Raw genomic sequence first — 21,827 nt, forward strand, 5'->3', positions numbered from 1 at the left:
GCCTCAGCCTCCCAAAGTGCTGGGATTACAGGCGTGAGCCACCGCGCCCGGCTAATTTTTAAAATAATATTATGGTGGGGTGCGGTGGCTCTCGCCTGTAATCCCAGCACTTTGGGAGGCGGAGGCGGGCGTATTACTTGAGCTCGGAAGTTCAAGACCAGCCTGGCCAACATGGTGGAATCCCGTCTCTACGAAAAATATAAAAAATAGCCTGGCATAGTGGCTCATGTTTGTAATCCCAGCTACTAGGGAGGCTGAGGTACAAGAATAGCTTGAACCTGGGAGGTGGAGGTTGCAGTAAGTCAGGATCGTGCCTCTGTACTCCAGCGACAACAGAGAGAGAGAGAAAAAAAGGTGTATTGAAATATTATTTATCTTGATTATTGAGTGTTTTGGCACCTCCTTAATTTTTGCACCTGGTGCCAGTGCCTTACAATGCTTTAGTCTCCTCACCCTAATCCCAGCCCCGCAGGAGTGAGGGTGTGCGGAATTTTATAGCAGTCTGATTCTAAATTCTTGCCCTCATCTCCCCACCTCTTTTACTGTCTCTTTAAGAAAATAAAGAGGCCTGGCGTGGTGCGCACGCCTGTAATCCCAGCACTCTGGGAGACTGAGGCGGGCGGATTCCTTGAGGTCAGGAGTTCGAGACCAGCCACGACCAACATGGCGAAAGCCCGTCTTTAGTAAAAATACAAAATGTAACCAGGCATGGTGGTGGGTGCCTGTAATCCCCGCTACTTGGGAGGCGAGGCAGGAGAATCGCTTGAATACGGGAGGCGGAGGTTGTAGTGAGCTGAGATTGCGCCACTCCATTCCAGCCTGGGCAACAGGAGCAAAACTCCATCGGAAGGAAGGAAGGGAGGGAGGGAGGGAAGGAAGGGAGGGAGGGAGGGAAAACAGATTGCTTTAACGTGTAACACTCTCTGGGTGGTGAGATGAAAAGCCATTTTAATTACATTTTAATTATCTTCTGTGTCTGGCTTGTTTTTTGTTTTTCCTCCTAAATTTCCTGCATTTAGCGTGTAAACACATACACACACAGTTTTTCTTTTCAGAAAGCTCTTTTACAGTGTAGTTGGGGTCGGGCGCGGTGGCTCATGCCTGTTATCCCAGCACTTTGGGAGGCTGCAGGCGGGCGAATCACGTTGAGGTCAGGAGTTGGAAAGCAGCCTGGGCAACATAGTGTAGGCCCTCTAGTCTCTACAAAACACAAAAGTTAGCTGGCAGTGGTTGCACACGCCTGCAGTCCCAGCTATAAGGCACCGTCTCTACCAAACGCATTTTTTACAATTTAGCCAGGCGTGGTGGTCCACACCTGTGGTCCAAGCTACCCAGGAGGCTGAGGTGGGAGGATCGCTTGAGCCCAGGAGGTGGAGGCTGCAGGGAGGGATGATCGTATCGCTGCACTCCAGCCTAGGCGACAGAACGAGACTCTCTAAAAAAACCAAAAAACAAAACACACACAAAAAAGTAGTTTGATCTAAAGCAAAATGGTGAATATCTGCAGAAACTAATGTGATATCAAGTACAGATTTTATCTATGAGATGAAAAGGTTCATTTGACCCGGGATGGGTTTGTGGGCCATTTGACTTGCATTGTTTTAATGGAAGGTGGATTTATGATAAAGTGATAAACGTGTGTGTGGGTGGGTGGGTGTGTTGGAAAGGGTGTTTATTGGATTTCTTTTTGTCTTCCTTATTTTCCTTCTTTCGGTCTCTACTGTATCAAGTAGAATAACAGATATTCAGGAAGACCGGATATTGCCTTAGCTCACTGTAGCCAGTGTTTCTCTGGTGCGACAACGTTAACTATTCCTGCAACGTTATCTCTATATGACAGTTTAAAGAACCCCAATGCTTACCGGTTTCCGTAGTGTAGCGGTTATCACGTTCGCCTCACACGCGAAAGGTCCTCGGTTCGATCCCGGGCGGAAACAGACCTGCTGTTTTTCTCTAACCGGAGAGTAATATACTATTTGAAATTCACCCGGCCGGGCGCGGTGGCTCACGCTTGTAATCCCAGCACTTTGGGAGGCCGAGGCGGGCGGATCACGAGGTCAGGAGATCGAGACCACGGTGAAACCCCGTCTCTACTAAAAATACAAAAAATTAGCCGGGCGTGGTGGCGGGCGCCTGTAGTCCCAGCTACTCGGAGAGGCTGAGGCAGGAGAATGGCGTGAACCCGGGAGGCGGAGCTTGCAGTGAGCCGAGGTTGTTCCACTGCATTCCAGCCTGGGCGACAGAGCGAGACTCCGTCTCAAAAAAAAAAAAAAAGAAATTCACCGAAACAACAATATTAGTCAGATTCTTTCTCTTCCCCCTTCCTCCTGCCTTTTAGACATTTTTATGGGGTTTTAAAAAATTTTCCGTGCGCGATGGCTCACGCCTGTAATCCCAGCACTTTGGGAGGCCGAAGAGGGAGGATCACCTGAAGTCGGAGTTCGAGACCAGCCTGGCCAAAATGGTGAACCGCCCCCCCCGCCCCACCCCATCTCTACTAAAAATACAAAAATTAGCTGGGCGCGGTGGCGTGAGCTTGTAATCACAGCTACTTGGGAGGCTGAGGCAGGAGAATCGCTTGAACCCGGGAGGTGGTGGTTGCAGTCAGCGGAGATCGCGCCACTGCACTCCAGCCTGGGCGACCGAGCGAGACTCTGTCTCAAACTTAAGATGAAAATTTTAAACTCGCAAAACTCCGTCTCAAACTTAAGATGAAAATTTTAAACTCGCAAAACTCCTTCTTAAACTTAAGATGAAAATTTTAAACTCGCAAAACTCCGTCTCAAACTTAAGATGAAAATTTTAAGCTCGCAAAACGTTAGCTCGTATGCGTTGGCCGGGAATCGAACCCGGGTCAACTGCTTGGAAGGCAGCTATGCTAACCACTATACCACCAACGCCTCGATAGCAAACGTATTCTCCGGATATCCTTAATACTGGGCAATCATGGGTTTGACTGAGTGATACCAAGTCACACGGGGGTGTCTCTCCCTAACCCACCGGAAGATGTCGTTCATGGGGCGTTACGCACCTTAGGCTGCCGCACCGCGCCGCGGGCTCCCCCCCCAAGGGCCGCGGACGCCTTGGTACGTGCCTGGTGGTGTCCAATCCCAGGCCGCCGCCTGGGCCGCTCAACTTCCGGGTCAAAGGTGCCTGAGCCGGCGGGTCCCCTGTGTCCGCCGCCGCTGTCGTCCCCCTCGCCCGCCACTTCCGGGGCCGCAGTCCCGGGCATGGAGCCGCGACCGTGAGGCGTCGCTGGCCCCGGGACGACCTGCCCAGCCCGGCCGCCGCCCCACGTCCCGGTGAGCAGCGCCCGCGCGCCTCGTCCCCACCCGGCCGCGACCCTGAACCCGCCATTGACCGGCCCCGCCTCGGCCCTGACCCTGCCCTAGCCATCGCCTGGCCTCCCCTCACCCCGGCGCCTCCATGCACCCGTCTGTGGGTCCCTCCGGCCCCCTGCCTCGTTTCCCCTCCGCCCCAGGCCCCCCTCCACCTTCTTTCCCTCCCCGATTCCTGCGCTGGCCAGGTCACCTCCCAGTTTCTCCCATTCCCTGACGGGCTTCCCCACCTATCCCGTTGCTGCCCAGGCCACCAGGCTCTGACCCTTTCCGGAGGTGGCCGCACCCAAGAACGCGCTCGCTGCTGCAGACCTTGACACCCTCTCCCCTTTCGTGCAGGCTCTGGAGGTCCGGATCTCCTCCCTCTTCCCATGCAAATGCTGTATGTGCACAGAGGCCACCTCCCTCCACCTGCATCCTGTCCTCACCCCTTTACCCCTTCCCCCAACCTTCGCCCCAAGGCTTGTTCTCCCCCGACCCAGTCCTGATCCTCAACCCTACTTGATCCCTCTATTAAGGGTATCCAGAGACCCTTTTTCCTGCCGAGGCGTTGGTGGTGTAGTGGTTAACATAGCTGTCTTCCAAGGGTCCAGCCTACAGGGTCCAGCCCCCTTCTCTCAGCCTCCCTTCTCAGGCCCGTCCAACCGCCCACCTTCTTCCCACACAGCCTTAGGCCAGCCCTGACACTTCCCTTTCCACGCTTCCTCTGAGCCATCAAAAGTGGTCTATTCCCTTGGCCCCCACCCCCTGGTCTTCCCCAGGGGCCCCAGGAGGAAGTCACTTGCCTCCCCGGCAAGAACCAACCTGCTTTCGAGGAGCTGGGACTAACGCCCAGGAGGTGTGGACCGTAGGCACCAATCCCTGCATTCCTCTGCTGGGTCCCAGGGGAATCGGGGCCCGTGGGATGGCTTCTCTCCCAGATTCTGTCCAGGGCATGCAGACAGTGCTGCAGGGCTTCGAGGCAGAGCTAGAATCTAGCCAGGTAGAATCGGGCCTGACAGTCTGTCTGCAGCTCCCGAGTGGGGGAGGCTGAACGGCTGGCCGGTGCTTCCATTAACCTGCCACCTTCATGACATGTTTATCCTATAAAGGTCTGTGTCTCACGCCTGCAGCTGGAATGGAGGCTCTCTGCACCCTTTAGAAGGTCAGTTGTGCTGGGGTTTGGCAGCCAGGAAGGCTGGGGTGTGGGCTGGTGGGATTCCTTTGCCTGCTCTAGAATATAGAGATTGGCAGGAAATGGTTTTCTATGGCCCTGGGTTGTTGTCCTTCGCAGGGCAGTGGCTGCAGCTTTTTGTGCGCCTGCTGGAGGCTTTTCTTTCCACCCCTGTCCCCCTCTAGCTGCCCCTGGAAGGAGCTTTTTGAAGGCTTTGAGGAGAAGGAAGGGGAGAGTGCTGATTTCAGCAGGATTTGGTGGAGGGGTGCCTGTATCCCCCTACACTGCCTGACCTGGTCAGTAAATGGTGTGGATTCTGGCTCTGAAAGGACTTTAGTTTGAGTCTCCCCCTTCCTGTGGTTTTGAGTAGCTTGTTTAGTTGACAATGCTAGCTGTCATTTAGTTCGTGCTACATCAGACACTGTGTTAAAAGCTGTATGTGTGCAGTCTCATTTAATTCCCTCGGTGGCCCCCGGCTTAGATACTGTGGTAGCATGTTCTTGCTGGGGAAGTGGAAGCTCAGAGAGGTTCAGCGACTTCCCCAGAAGTGTCAGAATTAGGATTTGAACCTTTCTGTCTGAGACCAGAGCCCACGCTTTTCACCACTGGACTGAGAGTGTAGCCAGTGATTTTTCGTGGTGACTTTATGCTTAACCTCTTCCCTTACAATCTCAGTCCTGTCCCCATGTGCTTCCCTCTCTTCTTTTGTTTTTGAGACAGAACCTTGCTCTGTCACTGCTGGAGTGCAGTGGCATGATCTTAGCTCACTGCAACCTCCGCCTTCCGAGTTCAAGCAATTCTTCTGTCTCAGCCTCCTGAGTAGCTGGGGTTACAGGCTTGCACCACCACAGCCGGCTGATTTTTGTGTTTTTAGTAGAGATGGGGTTTCACCATGTTGACCAGGCTGGTCTCGAACTCCTGACCTCAGGTGATCTGCCCGCCTCAGCCCCCCAAAGTGCTGGGATTAAAGGCGTGAGCCACTGTACCCAGCTGGTCCTCTCTTCTTTAAGCCTTTGGGCGACTGCGCATCATGGGACCTGGCTTGTCTGAGAAGGTAGTTGGGCACCAACCAAACAAGGGGCCCCTTTGACTTTAGACAGCATCCAAGAAAGGACAGTAGCTCGTTCATTCAACCTGAAATGTTTGTTGAGGACCAGGCGTGGTCTGGGCTCAGGCAATCTGTTTGGACCAGGATAGATGTGGCCTGCCCTGTGGAACTGACATTCTCGTGAGGAGTGCCCCCTTACCCACAGCAGGGTTGCTCAGCCTTGCCACTGATGTTTAGGGTTGGGTCATTCTTGGCAGAGGAGTGGGCGCGGGGCTGTCCTGTCCACTGTAGGGGATTGAGCAGCATCGCTGGCCTCCACCAGCCACATGCCTCCCCTCACCGTCCCAGTTGTCATAACCAAAAATGTCCCCTGGGGGGGGGCCAGTTATCCACAGGTGAGACCCCCTGGGTTAGGGGATTCCATGGATCCCCAAGAGACTGCGTCCCATGATCCTCTGCCCTACTAAGGTCCCAGGAGGCTGCACACATTGAAATCCTCACTCTGAGTGGGGGAGGGAGAAAGGAGGTGAATCCCAGGAGCTGGGGGTCCCCCTCGTTTAGAATGCTTGTTCCATGGGAAGTTTATTCCAGTATTAATATGAGCGTAGGCGTCGAACTCAAGTCTCTCCCCAAGTAATGGATGCAGGGGTCTCCGGCTTGGCGTTGCTGACATTTGAGGTGGGATCCTTCTCTGGGGTAGGTCACCCTGGGCACTGTGGGGTGCTAAGCAGCATCTCTGGCTCCACCCACTCCATGCCAGGGTCACCCCCGAGTTGTGACAGCCACAAATGTCTCCAGACATTGTCCAGTGTCCCCTGAGGGGCCAAATCGCCCCCAGTTGAGAACCACTCTCCCTGGGGAAGGGGACCACTGGCATGATGGTCCAGGCCTGGGTGTGGTGATGGGGGTAGTCAGGTAGCATCTTCAGATGGGGCGCTCAGGAAAGATCTCTGAAGAGGTGGTATCAGGAGCTGCAGGGCAAGAAGGAGCAAGTCATATCAAAAGCAGGGAACTGGCATCTCAGGCCAGGGGGCGCGTCGCGCAGAAGCTGTGTGCTAGGAGCCAGCAGGTGTGTTGAGGGACAAGAAGGAGGCAAGTGTGGCCAAAGGTCACGGTCAAGGGCGAAGCGAGTAGCCAAGGTCACCAGGGCCATCAGGGAGCGGCCACAGTGAGGAATTTGGGATTCTTCTGTTTCCAGCAGGTGCCCTGGTGTGGTATCCCCGGAGTCACTTGAAACTCCCAGGGACTTCACACCTTGAAAGGAACCTCCTGTTGAGAAAGATGCCAGTCTCTGGCAAATGCCCGGAACCTCCTGCATTTCAGGGGCAGGGCCTGAAGCATCGTCTCTTCAGAATGCGCTTGGCTTCAGGGTGCTCCCTGGAGGCTTGGAGGGCTGCCTGGAGAAATGAGGAGGGGGCGAAGGGGGCAGGAGCGCCCACTCCCCACCTGCCGGGGTTGCAGCCCTTTGGTCTCTCCTCCCACTTGCCCGCAGGCACCCCTGCCCTCCTGAGGTCAGTCGAGCGGTTAATGCGGAAGGTTAAGAAACTGCGCCTGGACAAGGAGAACACCGGAAGTTGGAGAAGGTGAGGCTGGCCTTGGAGGCCCTGATCCATGGGGATGTGGCCCAACTTCTGGAATTCCCCAACAGTCTAAGATCTGGAAGGCCCCTTCTTTCCCTCTCCCCTGGCTTCCCCAGCACGTCCCCAAGGCTGTTCTGGTTATTTCAAGCGAGGAGGCAGTGTGGCGTAGTGCGGGGTTTCCCCCTCAGCACTGTGGACGTTGGGGCTGGAATGTTCTGTGGGGTGGGGCCGTCCCGGGCACTTCATGGTGCTGAGCAGCGTCCCTGGCCTCCACCCACTTCATGCCAGGAGCTCCCCTCAGTTGAGACAACCACAGATGTCTCCAGACATCCCCAAGTGTTTGCTGGGGGCAGAATCACTCCTGGGTGAGAACCACTGACCTCACTGTAAGGATGTGGGTTTTGGGCTCCAAGAGACGGGATTCCACTCCCCTTCCTCTCTGGGTGACGTTGGACAGGCCATTCAACCTCACTGAGTCGATTTTTATTCATTTATTTGTTTATTTAAGACGGAGTCTCATTCTGTCAGCCAGGCTGGAGTGCAGTGGTGCGATCTTGGCTCACTGCAACCTCCACCTCCCGGGTTCAAGCCATTCTTCTGCCTCAGCCTCCCAAGTAGCTGGGACTACAGGTGCGTGCCACCACACCTGGCTAATTTTTGTATTTTTAGTAGAGACGGGGTTTCACCGCATTAGCCAGGATGGTCTTGATCACCTGACCTCGTGATCTGCCTGCCTCAGCCTCCCAAAGTGCTGGGATTACAGGCGTGAGCCACCGCGTCTGGCCTGAGCCCATTGTTTTGGTCCTGAAAATGAGGAGGATCCCAGAACTGAAGAAGTCCCCCAAAGTCAGGTGTGCATGGAATGTGGTTAGACATGCACCCCCTGGGGCAGTCAGTAAACTCCACATCTCAGGGCCTGGCACAAGATGAAAAGGCGGTAGGAATTCCTCAACCCTGCGAACCTTTCTCAGTATTCGATTTTCTAATACTCTTAGGCTTGTTTGCTTTAATGGAGCATGCTCAGTCGGGAAGAGAATTGAAGAATGGACCGGGGAAGATGGGGACAGTGTGAAGGGCTATGATTGGCCCAGCCGTGGGCTCTAAAACCGGGAGGTCCCAGTGTCTGGTGGGCACATGCCTTAGGGGTCAGTTACTGAAGGGAATCTGTGTCCCTTCCCTTATCTGCACACACTTAACGTCCCACTTGGGTACAGGCTGCTGGGTGACTCTGCAAAGGTTGCGCATCAAAGCTAAAGGCCCAGGTGGTGCTGGGGGCAGTTTGGGTAGGACAGAGGGTGGCATGCTGTTTCCCCGGCAGCCCCCACTTGCAGGGGCACTTGCCTGGCCCGGGCCAGCTGCCCAAAGTCCACCTTGAGGCATTTCCCCATCCAGCGCATGGGCAGGACCCTGTCCTCACCACCCCCATACGCCCCTTGCCCCACACCAGCCAGGGGCTCCCGCCTTTCTTTCTGCCTTATCACCTTGTGGTCAGCCTGAACTCAGAACCGCAGTCAGCACTGAATCTGCAGTTCCTTCTAGGCGTCCAAATACTTCCCCCATCTCCGACTACTCCCCCGCCCCCACTCGCCACCAAAGTACCAGCTCAGACGCAGAGATCACAGAGCTTTGGAGCTGGGCACGGTGGCTTGCACCCCTCTCATCCCAGCTATTTGCTAGACTGAGGTGGCAGGATCGCTGGAGCCCAGGAGTTTGAGACCAGCCTGGGCAATATAGCAAGACCCCATCTCTTAAAAAAAATGAAAAATTTAAAAAGGAGATCACAGATCTGCCATCCAGCCTTGACAGAGACCATGCTAGGAGGTCTGGAGCTGTTTGCTGGCGTTGTCACAGGCCGCAGAGGCACCCAGCTGATTGGCCGAAGGAAGGAGTAGGTAGACTTGAGTTAGTGGCCTGGAATCCATCTCTGCAGCTGTGTAAACTCTTGACTCCCCTGAGCCGCAGCATAGGGTGGTGCTAGGTGGAGAAAGCCCGTCACAGGCTCGCCCTTGCTCCCTCACTCTTTCGCCAGCCTCTCTGCAATCTGGGCTGTGCCCCCGGGTAGAAGAGAGGTGAGCGGAGGGCCAGGCTCCAGCACCAAGCCTCGGCCTGCCTGGAAGCTCAAGCTAAAGAGCCTAGCCACATCCAGAAGATTCCTGGAAGTTTCTCGCGATGTTTCATTTCATTTCTCATCTCCGGGATCAAATTTTTGCTTCTTGGGCTATCTGTGGTGATCAGAGGCAAGATAATTTGTATTGTTCTTTGCAGTGGAAACAAGCCACGCGGGTCTGTAAGTGCTTCCGGGCAGGCCCTCAGCTTATGGGTGGCCCCTTTGGGAGCTCTGAAGGTCACATTTTTTCTTTGCTGCTGTGAGCCAGGCTTGAATTGGGGCAGCAGAGCTTAGAGGGGTGCTTAGGCCGCTCCGAGGAGCTCCCCGGGCTGTTTTCTGGGCTTGCTGCCAGCAATGCTCGGGGCAGTGTGGGTTCTTGAGTGCTCAGGCGGTCCTGGTCCCAGCCCCTGCCTAACGCCGCTCGTGGCTCCCCACTGCCCTGGAGGGGACCGGCAGCTCTGCAGTGGGTGCGGACATCCTGTGTGTGACCTGAGAGCCCTGTAAGTGCTGATGTCCTTTGGTTCGTGTCTTTATTTCTGTCTCAGGAGGAGCTGAACTAACAAACTGTGCTCCTTCTGGCTGGAGGGCAGGACACGCTGGCCCTGCCTGGATGGAGTAGGATGACAAAAGGGAAGCATTTTCCCCTGTCATTTCTTTGGGGTCGAGTTGGAGAGGGGCCTCCGGAAATCAGCCCACAGCCGTGATACTCAGAAGCCACCTTCCCAAGGGGTCTTCCGCCCCATGAGCCTTTCGTATGTCCCATGCTGAGGTGGCTTCTACTCTCCTTGGCTTATGGGACCTTCCCATAGGACACGGGTGTCTCGCAGAGCACGGCATGGGCAGTTCTCTGGGCTCCCACAGGACGTGGGTGTCTCACAGAGCACGGCATGGGCAGTTCTCTGGGCTGCACTCTGTGGCTTTTCCTGCTGTAATTGCTGGGCTTGTCACACAGCATCTCAGTGGGAGGCCGGGGGCTGGGCTGCCTCCACTGAACCCCTTTTGCTCATTCACTCGGCTCTGATTGGGAGCGAGCTCCAATGACCTCCCAGCCTCAGTTTCCCCACCTGTAGAATGGGCTGTCACAAGCCCAAGTAAGGCCCAAATGAGGTGACAATTGCAGGTCGTGTCTTTCCTTTTTTTTTTTTTTTTTCTCAGACGAAGTATCGCTCTGTCGCCCAGGCTGGAGTGCAGTGGCGCGATCTCGGCTCACTGCAAGCTCCGCCTCCCGGGTTCACGCCATTCTCCTGCCTCAGCCTCCCGAGTAGCTGGGACTACAGGCACCCGCCACTACGCCCGGCTGATTTTTTGTATTTTTAGTAGAGACGGGGTTTCACTGTGTTAGCCAGGATGGTCTCGATCTCCTGACCTCATGATCCTCCCGCCTCGGCCTCCCGATGTGCTGGGATTACAGGCGTGAGCCACTGTGCCTGGCCAAGTCCTGATCTTTCAAAGGCGCTCGTTGACATCTTTGCAGCTCTTTCTCCCCTTCCCTCTCAAAGCAGGCTGGGGCCCTTTCTCTTGCAGTGGTCACCCCGTGGGGGCTCCTCTTGGCAAGAGGCAGAGTCTTCCGGGAACTGGCACGCTGCAGAGTCAAGGCGGCCCACTCGTCCCTGCCCTTTACTTCTCTCACACCCAGTCCCTGCTGTCCACTCCTGCGGTTTTCCCACTTCCTCCAAGCAAGCAGCGACTTCCCCAAGCCAAGCTGTTGGTCCCGGGGGACAGGGCTTCTGGCAAGGTCGGCAGTCACTTGGAGCCCACAAAGGGAAGCCAGACCAGCCCCGGTGCCACCCTTTCCAGACCACTGGCTCTCGCAGAACTGGGTCACTGCGGCCATGTTTAGATTCCTGTAAAACAAATATTTGCCTGGCTGGTCCAGTCAGGTCAAGGAGTGTGCTAAGTGACGAGGGTGGGAGTGGGGTGGTGGGAGCTGTGACGCCGCAGCAGCTGCTCCCGGTGGCTGCTTTGCGGACCCAGAGTGTCCTGAGTGGGAGGAGTGAGTGGGATATTCTTTGGGGAAGGGTGTGCCATTCACCCTTTCACCTGCGTCTCCCACATCCCGAGGCTCTGGAACTTCCAGTGAAGGCCAAGCGTCTCCCCGGCCGGACAGCAAGCCGACAGCACAGGTGACCAGGATGGATTTTCATTCCTTCACGCCCAGGCCTCTCCCGAGACCCAGCATGTCTCCCTGCAGGCCCAGTGAGAGATAGTCATTCCACAGTGCTCCGTGGAATGCCTGCCACGTGCCAGCCACCAGCTAAGGTTCTGGGAGCACAGCTGTGAATGGGACAGACGTCGGGGAGACAGGGGTCCCACAAATAACCACTGTGATAAAGGTGGAGGGAGGGGGACAGCCAGGTGGTGTGTGAAAGATGAGCAGAAAGACCAGCTTCAGCGTGGATGGTGTGAAAGGTTTCTGAGGGCCTGCCAAATACTTCAGCTGAGATCTGATGAGAAGTTGGTCAAGCAGGCTGGGTGCAGTGGCTCACGTCTGTAATCCCAGCACTTTGGGAAGCTGAGGGAGGCAGATCACTTGAGGTCAGGAGTTCGAGAGCAGCCTGACCAACATAGTGAAACCCTGTCTCTACTAAAAATACAAAAAATATTAGTTGGGCATGGTGGCAGGCACCTGTAATCTCAGCTACTTGGGAGGCTGAGGCAGGAGAATCGCTTGAACCTAAGAGGCAGAGGCTGCAGTGATCTGAGATCACGCCACTGCACTCTAGCCTGGGCGACAGTAAGACTCTGTCTCAAAAAAAAAAAAGTATATATATAAAAATATATATCAAAGAAGTTAAGCAAAGTGAGGAAAAATGTACTCCGAGCAGGAGGGCCAGCATGTGCAAAGGCCCTATGGTGGAAAGGAATTTGGCCTGTTTGAGGAGCCGGGTGAAGGCTCATTTGGCTGGCTCACGGAATAAGGAGGATGAGATTCAAGGGCTTGGCAGGGGTCGACAGCAGCCTTGAGGTGGTGATGAGGACTGATTGTTACCCGGGGACTGTGGAAAACCAGGAAGGGTTTTGAGTGATGGCGTCTTGGCAGTGGATGTGGAACATCCTGGTGGGAGGTGCTTTCAGTCATTCAGCCAAAGCCAAGCATGGTGGCTCACACCTGCAATCCCAGCAACTTGGGAGGCTGACGCAGGAGGATTGCTTGTGGCCAGGAGTTTGAGACCAGCCTGGGGAACATAGTTGAGACCCCCACCTCCAAAAAGAAGAACGTTTTTAAAAATCATTCATTTGAGAGGTGATGGTGGCTTGAATCTTAGCAGCGTTAGTGACATGGAAAGAGGTGGACCAACCCAAGAAGTGTTTAGGGAGTGGGGAAAGCGGCAGGGGTGGGGCTCGTCTGGAAGAACCTGAGTGCCTCGCAAGGGGCAGCACTGGGGCAGCTCGTAGGTAACACAGTTCTCCTTTCTCACAGTCTTTGCTTCCTCCCCGCAGCTTCTCGCTGAATTCCGAGGGGGCTGAGAGGATGGCCACCACCGGGACCCCAACGGCCGACCGAGGCGACGCAGCCGCCACAGATGACCCGGCCGCCCGCTTCCAGGTGCAGAAGCACTCGTGGGACGGGCTCCGGAGCATCATCCACGGCAGCCGCAAGTACTCGGGCCTCATTGTCAACAAGGCGCCCCACGACTTCCAGTTTGTGCAGAAGACGGATGAGTCTGGGCCCCACTCCCACCGCCTCTACTACCTGGGTAAGGTGGGCCCTGCAGGCTGCCTGGGCGGGGACAGCATCTGGGACTGTGGTTCGTTGGTCATCTCTGTTCCCAGAGGTCCACAGGAGTCGGAAGATCTGCTCGGATGGCTGGGCCCTGGGCATGCTGTCCGAGGCTCAGCCACAGACGGCTCTGACTACAGGGAAGGGCCGCCGCGGGGTGGGTGGGGAGTCCCCCGGAGGGTCAGCCGTGCGGGGAGCCATGCACAGGGCAGCCCCGCTCCTCCGTGTGGCCAGGGTGCCGTGGCTCAAGCCTGCCCTGTGGCTCCCAGCCCGGAGATGGTTTCCAGTGCTAGTCAGCCGGGTCCACCCCCTGAGTCACTTCCCAGCCACCTGGTCCGGGCTGGGTGGGGCTCGTGACAAACAGGATTGGACTGAACCATTCCCAGAGGGAGTAGGGAGTAACTCCAGGAGGAGCTCGCCGTGGAGGCGCGTCAAGAAGGATCTTGAGGTTCCAGGAAAGCCGCCCGGATGGTGGAAACTGGTTTGCTGCCGGTGACAGCACAGGGGCAGCTTGCCACGTGCTTGCAGCCCCTGCTGCAGGCCCTGGATCAACACTTCCTCCTCTGGGCGTGTGCCTGCACGCAGCTCCTCCCGCAGCGTCTCCAGTGCCTCATGGGACTGGGCTCCTCTGCACCACGAGTGCCTTCAGGGCACGGGTTAGGCTGCATGTCCTCCAGCAGCTTCTGCAGCCACTGTGGGCCTGGCTCCCGTGAGGTGGGCAGCGGATATTCGGATGGTGCCCACTGCACCCAGAGGCCTTAAGAGCGGGGAGGAAGGACACCTTGGAGAGATCAGCCAGGCCTTTGTCTTTGAAAGCAGCGTGACACATGGCCGGGGACCAAAGGCAGCGTCTCTCCCGCTTGGCACCGTGGACACTGGGGCCAGATCGTTCTCTGGGGTGGGGCCGTCCAGCCACTGCAGGGTCCTGAGCAGTGTTCCTGGCTTCCACCCACTCCATGCCAGGAGCAGCCACATCCCAGTGGTGACAACCACAGATGTCCTCAGATATCGCCAAGTGTTCCTTGGGGGTGGGGTAGCGCTGGGATCCTTGTCCAGGCCGCTGCACTCATCCATGGGACTCATGGTGGTGCCCTCAGCCCCTGAGCCCAGGCCCACGTGTACTGCAGCCCCTAGCCAGCATTGGAAGCAGTGAACGGCCGTCATCCTCTGCCTGAGGCTGACCACGTGCTAACGACAGTGACTGAGGTGGACACCAGGTGGCTGTCTTCTTCCCGCCATCAGCACAGTCCCTCTCCACAGACAGACTTGTGTGGGAATCAGATGGTGGTTTGGCAAACAAAGAATTTAAAAGGAAGAATCATCCAGAACGGGGTCGGCAGGTGACAGCCGTCTTCAGAAGTCAGGTTTTCCTGGTCCCCGTTACTTTTCTGACATCTTTGACTGTTCTCAAGCTATAGCAGGAGAGTCACGGAAACAGAGGTCATATGGCCCACGTGGCTGAAAACATTTACTGTCTTCCTTTTATTTTTTATTTTTTTTTTTAGAGATGAGGTCTCACTCCATTGCCCAGGCTGGAGTGCAGTGGTGTGATCACAGCTCACTGCAGCCTGGAAATCCCTGGCTCAGGTGATCCTCCCCACCTCAGCCCTCCAGGTAGCTGGGACTATAGGCACGTGCCACCATACCCAGACAATTTTTTGTATTTTTTGTAGAGATGAGGTTTTGCCGTGTTGCCCAGGCTGGTCTTGAATCCCTAGGCTCAAGCAATCTTCCTGCCTCAGCCTCCCAAAATGCTGGGGTTTCAGACATGAGCCACTGCACCCGGGCTGTCTGGGCCTTTAAGAATGCTGGCCAACTCTAGTCTGGGAGAAATTGGACTGAAATGGCTTGAGTTGCAATTACCTGAGAGAGCTTGGCTGTTACAACTGCAAGTGTACAGACCACGGCTGCCATGGGCCGTTGCCTCTTTTTTATCCTGTGGCGTCCACAGTCTCGGGCCACCTGCTCCCGTTGGGGTTGCTGTCCTGGTCAGGGTGTTTGGAGGAGTTTTCTGTGGCTGCCATTGTGAAAATGATTCACACTTCTAGAGGGCAGAAATCCAAGATCAAGGTATCATCAGGGCCACGCTCCCTCTGGAGGCTCCAGAGGAGAACCAGTCCTGGCCTCTTGCAGCTTCTGGTGGCGGCCGGCATCCCTTGGCTTGTGGCCACAACGTTGGAACCTCTGGCTTGATGGTCACACAGCCTCCTCCTCCTCCTCTCCTTCTCTTCTGTCTGAAATTCCCCTCTGCCTCTTTTTTTTTTTTTTTTTTGAGACAGAGTCCCTCTCTGTTACCCAGGCTGGAGTGCAATGGCGCGATCTCGGCTCACTGCAACTTCCACCTCCTGGGTTCAAGTGATTCTCCTGCCTCAGCCTCCCGAGTAGCTGGGATTACAGGTGCCTGCCACCATACCCAGCTAATTTTTGTATTTTTAGTAGAAGCAGGGTTTCTCCATGTTGGTCAGGCTGGTCTCAAACCCCTGACCTCAGGTGATCCGCCTGCCTCAGCCTCCCAAAGTGCTGAGATTACAGGTGTAAGCCACTGTGCCTGTCCTGCCTCCCTCTGATAAGGACTCATGATGCCATCTGGCTCACTTGGGTCATCCAGGATCATCTCCTCAGCTCAAGAGCCTTCACTTAATCCCAGCTACACAGGCCTGTCTCTCTGTGTAACGTAGCCTCCACACCCGAGCCCCAGGATATGGGCACCTCTCTGTCAGGGCCATCATTCAAATCTCCGCGGAGCTGCTAAAAGGGACAGAAACCCTCCAAGCTCATCTGAGCCATGAAGTACCCCTGGAGTAAAGGTAGAGGGGCATCTCATGGAACCCAAGAGCAGAAAGCCCAGTGGACCTCAGGAAGCAGCGCCTGAGAACCAGAGCCTTCTAGAAGCCAGGCATCTGTCCGTGTGTGTGTGTCTCCATGGGTCCGCCCCACCTCGCTGCCCACCTGTCCTCTGCAACCCCTCCATGGCCCCCAGGATTCCATGCCTCAGGTTCTAGCCACCAGCAGAAACGGAGGAACTTTCTCCAAATTTCCGGGACAAAGATTCAGATTGACTCCACATAGATGAGATCGTCGGGTCGCCTGTGGCTCGTGTGTGTCTGGGGCTGGGACGAGCAGGTCCTCACAGTACACGGGAGGTGCTGAGGGCCCACCCCAGTGGGCATGAACTTGGCAGAAACCCCAGAACGTACCTAGAGCAGCTCAAAAACCAGACCGCCCCTTTGAGGGTGAAATTCACCCTTGAACGACTCCAGTCTGTCACTTCACACTGTCAGGGGCAGCACTGAGCTCACGTCACATCCAAGTTCTCGGGGCAGGCCTCCCCACAGACCCTGAGTAATAATAACACTTCTTAGCACTAGCCCAGCATCCAGACTCCAAGGCCAGGCCTGGCCTGCTGCTCGAAGCATGGGACCTGTCCCCTCTGCTCCCTCTGGGGACCCTTGTCCTCAGCAGGCACCAGGTTTGCTGTGGGCGTGTGGAGCTAATCACTGGGCCCCTCCAGAAGGGCTCTTTCAGATCCACATGATAAAGCTCCCAGCGTCAGGCTGGCAGGAGCAGCGGGGAACGTGCGGTTCTTGCTGCTGGGAAGATGGGCTGGGGCCGGCTCAGGTTCCAGGCCTCAGACTGCAGCATTGGGAAACGCTCCCGACCCCGCTCCTGCCCCACCCGGATCGGCTTCTTCCCACTGCAAACGGTGACTTCTGTGGCTGGAGGAGGCCACAGGGTTCCAGACAGTTCTGGAACTCCCTCAGAAGGGAAAGCAAGAATTCCTGTTTCCCAGGCTGAGATCCAGGGAAGAGCCCTAGCCCTGTGTGGATCACGATCCCCCGCCAGGCCAGCCACTTGAGGCCACAGCGTGCAGTGACGGGAAACGGTGTTTGCGCAGGCCTGGGTCACCGGGACGTGGGTGGGTGACAGGTCAGCATCAGGTGTGTTTGCAGGGGCAGAGCTGGTGAGGGAGGTCCGAGGAGGGATGGGGCAGCAGAAATCCACAGCTCTTGGCGGTCACGTCTAGCCCTTGCCTCAAAGGCCAGTTGTCACCATCATGGTGCCAGCAGCAGCTCGCCCGAGGAATGTGCTGGCAGGAGCCATTTGGTGATCATTGATTAATCAGCCTGGAAGGAGGTGGCCCTGGCGTCCTTGGCAAGTCTGTGGCTTTGATTTCCTGTTTGGAAAGCTCCAGCTCTCCCGGAGAGTCCCTGTGGAGCAGCTACCCAGGCCCTCCCATCCCTCCCACCCCTCCTGTTGGCCCAGGGTGCTTTTTAAAAATTGAGATGTAATTCACATTGCACAGTTTCACTTTTGAAGGTGTGAAACTCAGTGGCTTTTAGTCGCGCATTCACAGAGTTGTGCAGCCATAACCATTGTCTACTTCTAGAACATTCCCTCGCCCCAAAAAACAACCCCATCAACCATCACTCCCCAGCCCCGGGCAACCACGAACCCACTTCCTGTCTCTGTGGATTGGCTTGTTCTGGACATTTCACATGAACGAAATCACACATCACTTGACCCTCATCCCCATGGGCGGCCGGATGGGCAAGGTCCCAGCAGCTTCAAGGGCTCTTAGAGATTGAGTCGTGTTTCCAGCACTTACGTTCTTTTGCTCACCCCTCAGTCTCTGCACGATTTTTCTCCTTCCCACACACATCTCACTGAACTTTGCATTTTTCATAAATACACTTTAAAAGGAACCCTGTTAATCTAATCTTTTTCTTTAAGTACATCCTTCTGTCACTACTGTACTTCACAAGTATGCTTCCTCATGCATGGGAAACCTGTGTTCCTTGCCACAACTAGAAGTTGCTGTTTCTTTCTTTTTTTTTCTTTTTGCGAAGGAGTCTCGCTGTTTTACCCAGGCTGGAGTGCAGTGGCGCGATCTCGGCTCACAGCAGGCTCCGCCCCCCGGGGTTCACGCCATTCTCCTGCCTCAGCCTCCTGTGTAGCTGGGACTACAGGCACCCGCCACCTCGCCCGGCTAATGTTTTGTATTTTTAGAGACGGGGTTTCACCGTACACGAGGATGGACTTGACCTGACCCGCGATCCGCTTCACGCCGCCTCCCCAAGTGCTGAGATTACAGGCGTGGAGCCACCGCGCCTGGCCAGTTGTTTTTAACTGGCCGGGCGCGGTGGCTCACGCCTGTAATCTCAGCACTTGGGGTGGCCGAGGCGGGCGGATCACGAGGTCAGGATTTCAAGACCAGTCTGGCTAACAGTGAAACCCATCTCTACTAAAACTACAAAAAATTAGCTGGGTGTGGTGGTGCGTGCCTGAAATCCCAGCTACTCGGGAAGCTGAGGCAAGAGAGTCACATGAACCCAGGAGGTGGAAGTTGCAGCGAGCCAAAATTGCGCCATTGCACTCCAGCCTGGGCGACAGTGCGAGACTCTCTCTCAAGAAAACAAACTTTTAGGTTCAAGGGCACATGTGCCAGTTTGTTCTTTGGGTAAACTTGTGTCACGGGGGTTTGTTGTATAAATTATTTCATCACCCAGGCTAGTACCCAATAGTTATTTTGTCTGCTGCTCCCCCTCCACCCTCCACCCTCCAGTAGGCCCCAGTGTCTGTTCTGCTCTGTGTCCATGTGTTCTCATCATTTAACTCCCACTTATAAAGTGAGAACATGTGGTATTTGGTTTTCTGTTCCTGCATTAGTTTTCTAAGGATAGTGGTCTCCTCCTCCATCTATGTCCCTGCAAAGGACATGATCTCATTCTTTTTTATGGCTGCAGAGTACTCCGTGGTGTATACGTACTACATTTCCTTTATCCAGTCTACCATTGATGGATTTAGGCTGATTCCACATCTTTGCTGTTGTGAATAGTGAGAAGATTCTGTTTCATCCCACTGAACCCACAGCTGCAGTTACCCCAAAAGCAGCAGCAGAGGAGTTCCCTCAGGGGAGTGCCCTGAATCGTCCCCAGATGGGGTTGGTTGGGATTCCAAAGAAAGGAACCCTAAATGCCAGGGGGATGAGTCCAGAGCATTTCCCAGGGGGCCTTCGGTGCAAGGTGGGCTTCAGTGTCCTTGCGATGGGCAGCAGAGAAAAGGCGCGTTCTACAGCCAGGTGTGTCCTCGGCAAGGGGGTCAGGGTATGGAGTTTATGTGAGGGTTTAAGGATTTTGGCTCAGGGCCGGGGCTGGCTTTCGGTATTTATCAGTGCCTGGGAATGTTCTAGGCTCTGGTTCAAGCCTGTAGGGAAAAACCTGCAGCTGGCTGAGCCACAGAGGTCAGGGCACTCTGTGATTTTCAGTCAGGACACAGAAAGCAAGCAGGAGGAACTGGAGGACCCTGTGGCTGCCTATAACAAGAAATAAAAATGGCACAGATATTACTAATTAAGCACTAATCCCAGAGGTGGTGAGCTTGTGGCCTTCCTGTTCTCCTCTTAAAAGCAACCGAGGGCCGGGTGTGGTGGCTCATGCCTGTTATCCCAGCACTTTGGGAGGCCGAGGTGGGCGGATCACCTGAGGTTAGGAGTTCGAGACCAGCCTGGCCAACATGGTGAAACCCCATCTCTACTAAAAATACAAAAATTAGCCTGGCGTGGTGACAGGCGCCTATAATCCCAGCTACTCTGGAGGCTGAGGCAGGAGAATTGCTTTAACCTGGGAGGCAGAGGCTGCAGTGAGCCGAGATCATGCCACTGCACTCCAGTCTGGGCAACAGAGCAAGACTGTGTCTCAAAAAAAAAAAAAAAAAAAAACAAGCAAGTATGAGGAGGTCCTGAAAAGAGGACAGAACAGCACCAATCCGAGGCTTCCTCCTGGAGAAACTCAAGAGTTGAAAGTAGAGCAAGAAGGGGCCAGGGCTCCGGGCTGTCTGTGACTTGTCGTTAGTCATGTCACGTTTGTGGGCTACTGGACAGCTTTATGCTTGGAGGAGCCCTGTCCCGGTTTTTCAGTGTGTTGCATGGAGAGCGGAAACCGAGGCTTCCCAGGGATTACCGTTCTGCTTCTGCCATTCCCTTTTCTAATGACAATTGTACTGTCAGCAAATCTAAGACATGACCATTTGGAAAATATACAATTATTTTATTTGCCACTAAGAACCTGATTGTGCCTTCCACAATAAGACCCATCCCAAGCCCGGAGACACACGTATGTGGAAAACCGCAGCTTACTGATGGAATACGCCGATTTCACAGAGGGTCACACACGTTGTGCCAAGAGCTTTACGTTTCTTACCTCATGTAATCCACCCAAAACCCTCACTTGGCAGCTCTCACTACTGTCATTTTCTACAGAAGCTTTGATTAAATCAGTGGTTTGAGGTCGGGGTGATTCTGCCCTTACAAGGAATACTGGGCGATGCCTGGGGATATGTGTGGTTGTCACGACTGTGGGGTTCCCCTGGCATGGAATGGGCGGAGGATAGGGATGCTGCTCAGAGCCTCGCAGTGCCCAGGATAGCCCCACCCCGGAGGATGGTCCAGGCCCGAATGTGATTAGGGGCGAGGTTGGGAAATACTGGACCAGGTGCATGCTTCCCCATTCCCTTTTTTTGAGGCAAAATCTTGCTCTGTCACCCAGGCTGGACTGTAGTGGCGCAATCTTGGCTCACTGCAACCTCTGCCTCCTGGGTTCAAGTGATTCTCCTGCCTCAGCCTGACGAGTAGCTGGGATTACAGGCTAATTTTTGTGTTTTTAGTAGAGATGGGGTTTCACCATGTTGGTCAGGCTGGTCTCGAACTCCTGACCTCAAGTCATCTGCTTGCCTCGGCCTCCCAAAGTGCTGGGATGACTGGCGTGAGCCATGTGGCCTGGCCCTTATTCCTTTTTGATGGTTTTGCCCTCCCTCTAATCCTATATTAAATTCTTGTCCTCTGCAAAAGCCTTGATAAAGAAGGGGCTTGGAGAGCCGAACCCAACCTGTTGAGAGTTGGATGTTTGTTCCTGACTGCCCTTCTTGTTCTCTTGTGTGCGATTTCTTTTTCTTTCTTTTTTCTTTTATTTTATTCTTTTTTTTTTGAGATGGGGCCTTGCTGTGTTGCCCAGGCTGGTCTCAAACTCCTGGGCTCAGGCAGCCCTCTTGCCTCAGCCTCCCAAAGTGCTGGGATTACAAATGAGAGCCACTGCACCCAGCCTCTTGTATGCTGTTTCTTCGGTAATTCAGGCCATGAGATTCAGCAGAAATATCTCAGGTGGAAGGCCCTACTGCCTACTTATGCAAACCCAGGATCCATAGCTTTCCGGGGAGGGCTGTCCCGCCGGTGGCCTGGCAGAATGTTCTAGAAGCAGAGGGAACCAGCTGGGTCCAGCTACAGGGAGCCAGCATCGTGGCTGAGGGCGTCTCCCCATCCTGAGCCAGGGTACCCGTTCTGGGTGTTTCCTTTCTCCCTTTAGGAATGCCATATGGCAGCCGAGAGAACTCCCTCCTCTACTCTGAGATTCCCAAGAAGGTCCGGAAGGAGGCTCTGCTGCTCCTGTCCTGGAAGCAGATGCTGGATCATTTCCAGGTGAGCTGTGCTATTGGGCGTGGGCCCTACCGTGGGCGAGGAGGTGGCAAAGGCCAGCCCCACAGGCCATACACGCCTTCGGTCACCTCTCCGCCCCTCCGGCTGTGAGTTCCCGCAAACCCTCCGTCCTGTGGACTCTGGCGGGTGAGCCTTCCCTCCTCCCCCTGACCACCTGTACTCAAGCGACAGAGAAACTCTTACCAAAAGCATCTCTTCCTTTTAACGGCATCACCAAAGATTGGGAATTAACTTGGCTTGAGGCCCTTTTAGAGAGGCTGGTTAATCATTAATCTCATCCAGTGTTGGCTCTCTGGGGATGGTGGAGGGAGGAAAAATGCCTTTTGCATTGATTGGCGTGTTTTTGTGTTTGATGATTGGTAGGCCAAGCAAGAGGATTGCTTGAGCCCAAG

At 55.0% G+C, this 21,827-nt stretch overlaps 1 protein-coding gene and 2 non-coding genes across 7 annotated transcripts in view; 2 read left to right on the plus strand and 1 right to left on the minus strand.

Annotated features, from left to right (window-relative positions):
* Positions 1–1,864: 1,864 nt before the first annotated feature.
* On the plus strand, positions 1,865–1,937 carry TRNAV-CAC (transfer RNA valine (anticodon CAC)). Its single transcript has one exon. It is a non-coding gene; the product is annotated as a tRNA-Val (tRNA).
* Positions 1,938–2,828: 891 nt separating this feature from the next.
* On the minus strand, positions 2,829–2,900 carry TRNAG-UCC (transfer RNA glycine (anticodon UCC)). Its single transcript has one exon. It is a non-coding gene; the product is annotated as a tRNA-Gly (tRNA).
* A 233-nt stretch (positions 2,901–3,133) lies between these two features.
* The window catches only part of DPP9 (dipeptidyl peptidase 9), a 49,206-nt gene continuing 30,512 nt past the window's right edge, over positions 3,134–21,827 (plus strand). The window contains exons 1-5 of one of the 5 annotated variants that reach the window (XM_032177658.2): positions 3,134–3,302; positions 4,430–4,482; positions 7,032–7,122; positions 12,668–12,924; positions 21,305–21,417. In XM_032177658.2, the coding sequence (XP_032033549.1) occupies positions 7,067–7,122; positions 12,668–12,924; positions 21,305–21,417 (426 nt within the window). In that variant the 5' untranslated portion in view covers positions 3,134–3,302; positions 4,430–4,482; positions 7,032–7,066. Of the gene's footprint in view, positions 3,303–4,160; positions 4,177–4,429; positions 4,483–7,031; positions 7,123–7,627; positions 7,750–11,208; positions 11,350–12,667; positions 12,925–21,304; positions 21,418–21,827 lie in introns of those variants that run through there. The other 4 variants (XM_058428913.1, XM_058428911.1, XM_058428912.1 and 1 more) reach the window with 4 other exon arrangements.

Source organism: Hylobates moloch, unplaced genomic scaffold, assembly GCF_009828535.3.
Source record: "Hylobates moloch isolate HMO894 unplaced genomic scaffold, HMol_V3 SCAFFOLD_15, whole genome shotgun sequence".
Taxonomy (NCBI): domain Eukaryota; kingdom Metazoa; phylum Chordata; class Mammalia; order Primates; family Hylobatidae; genus Hylobates; species Hylobates moloch.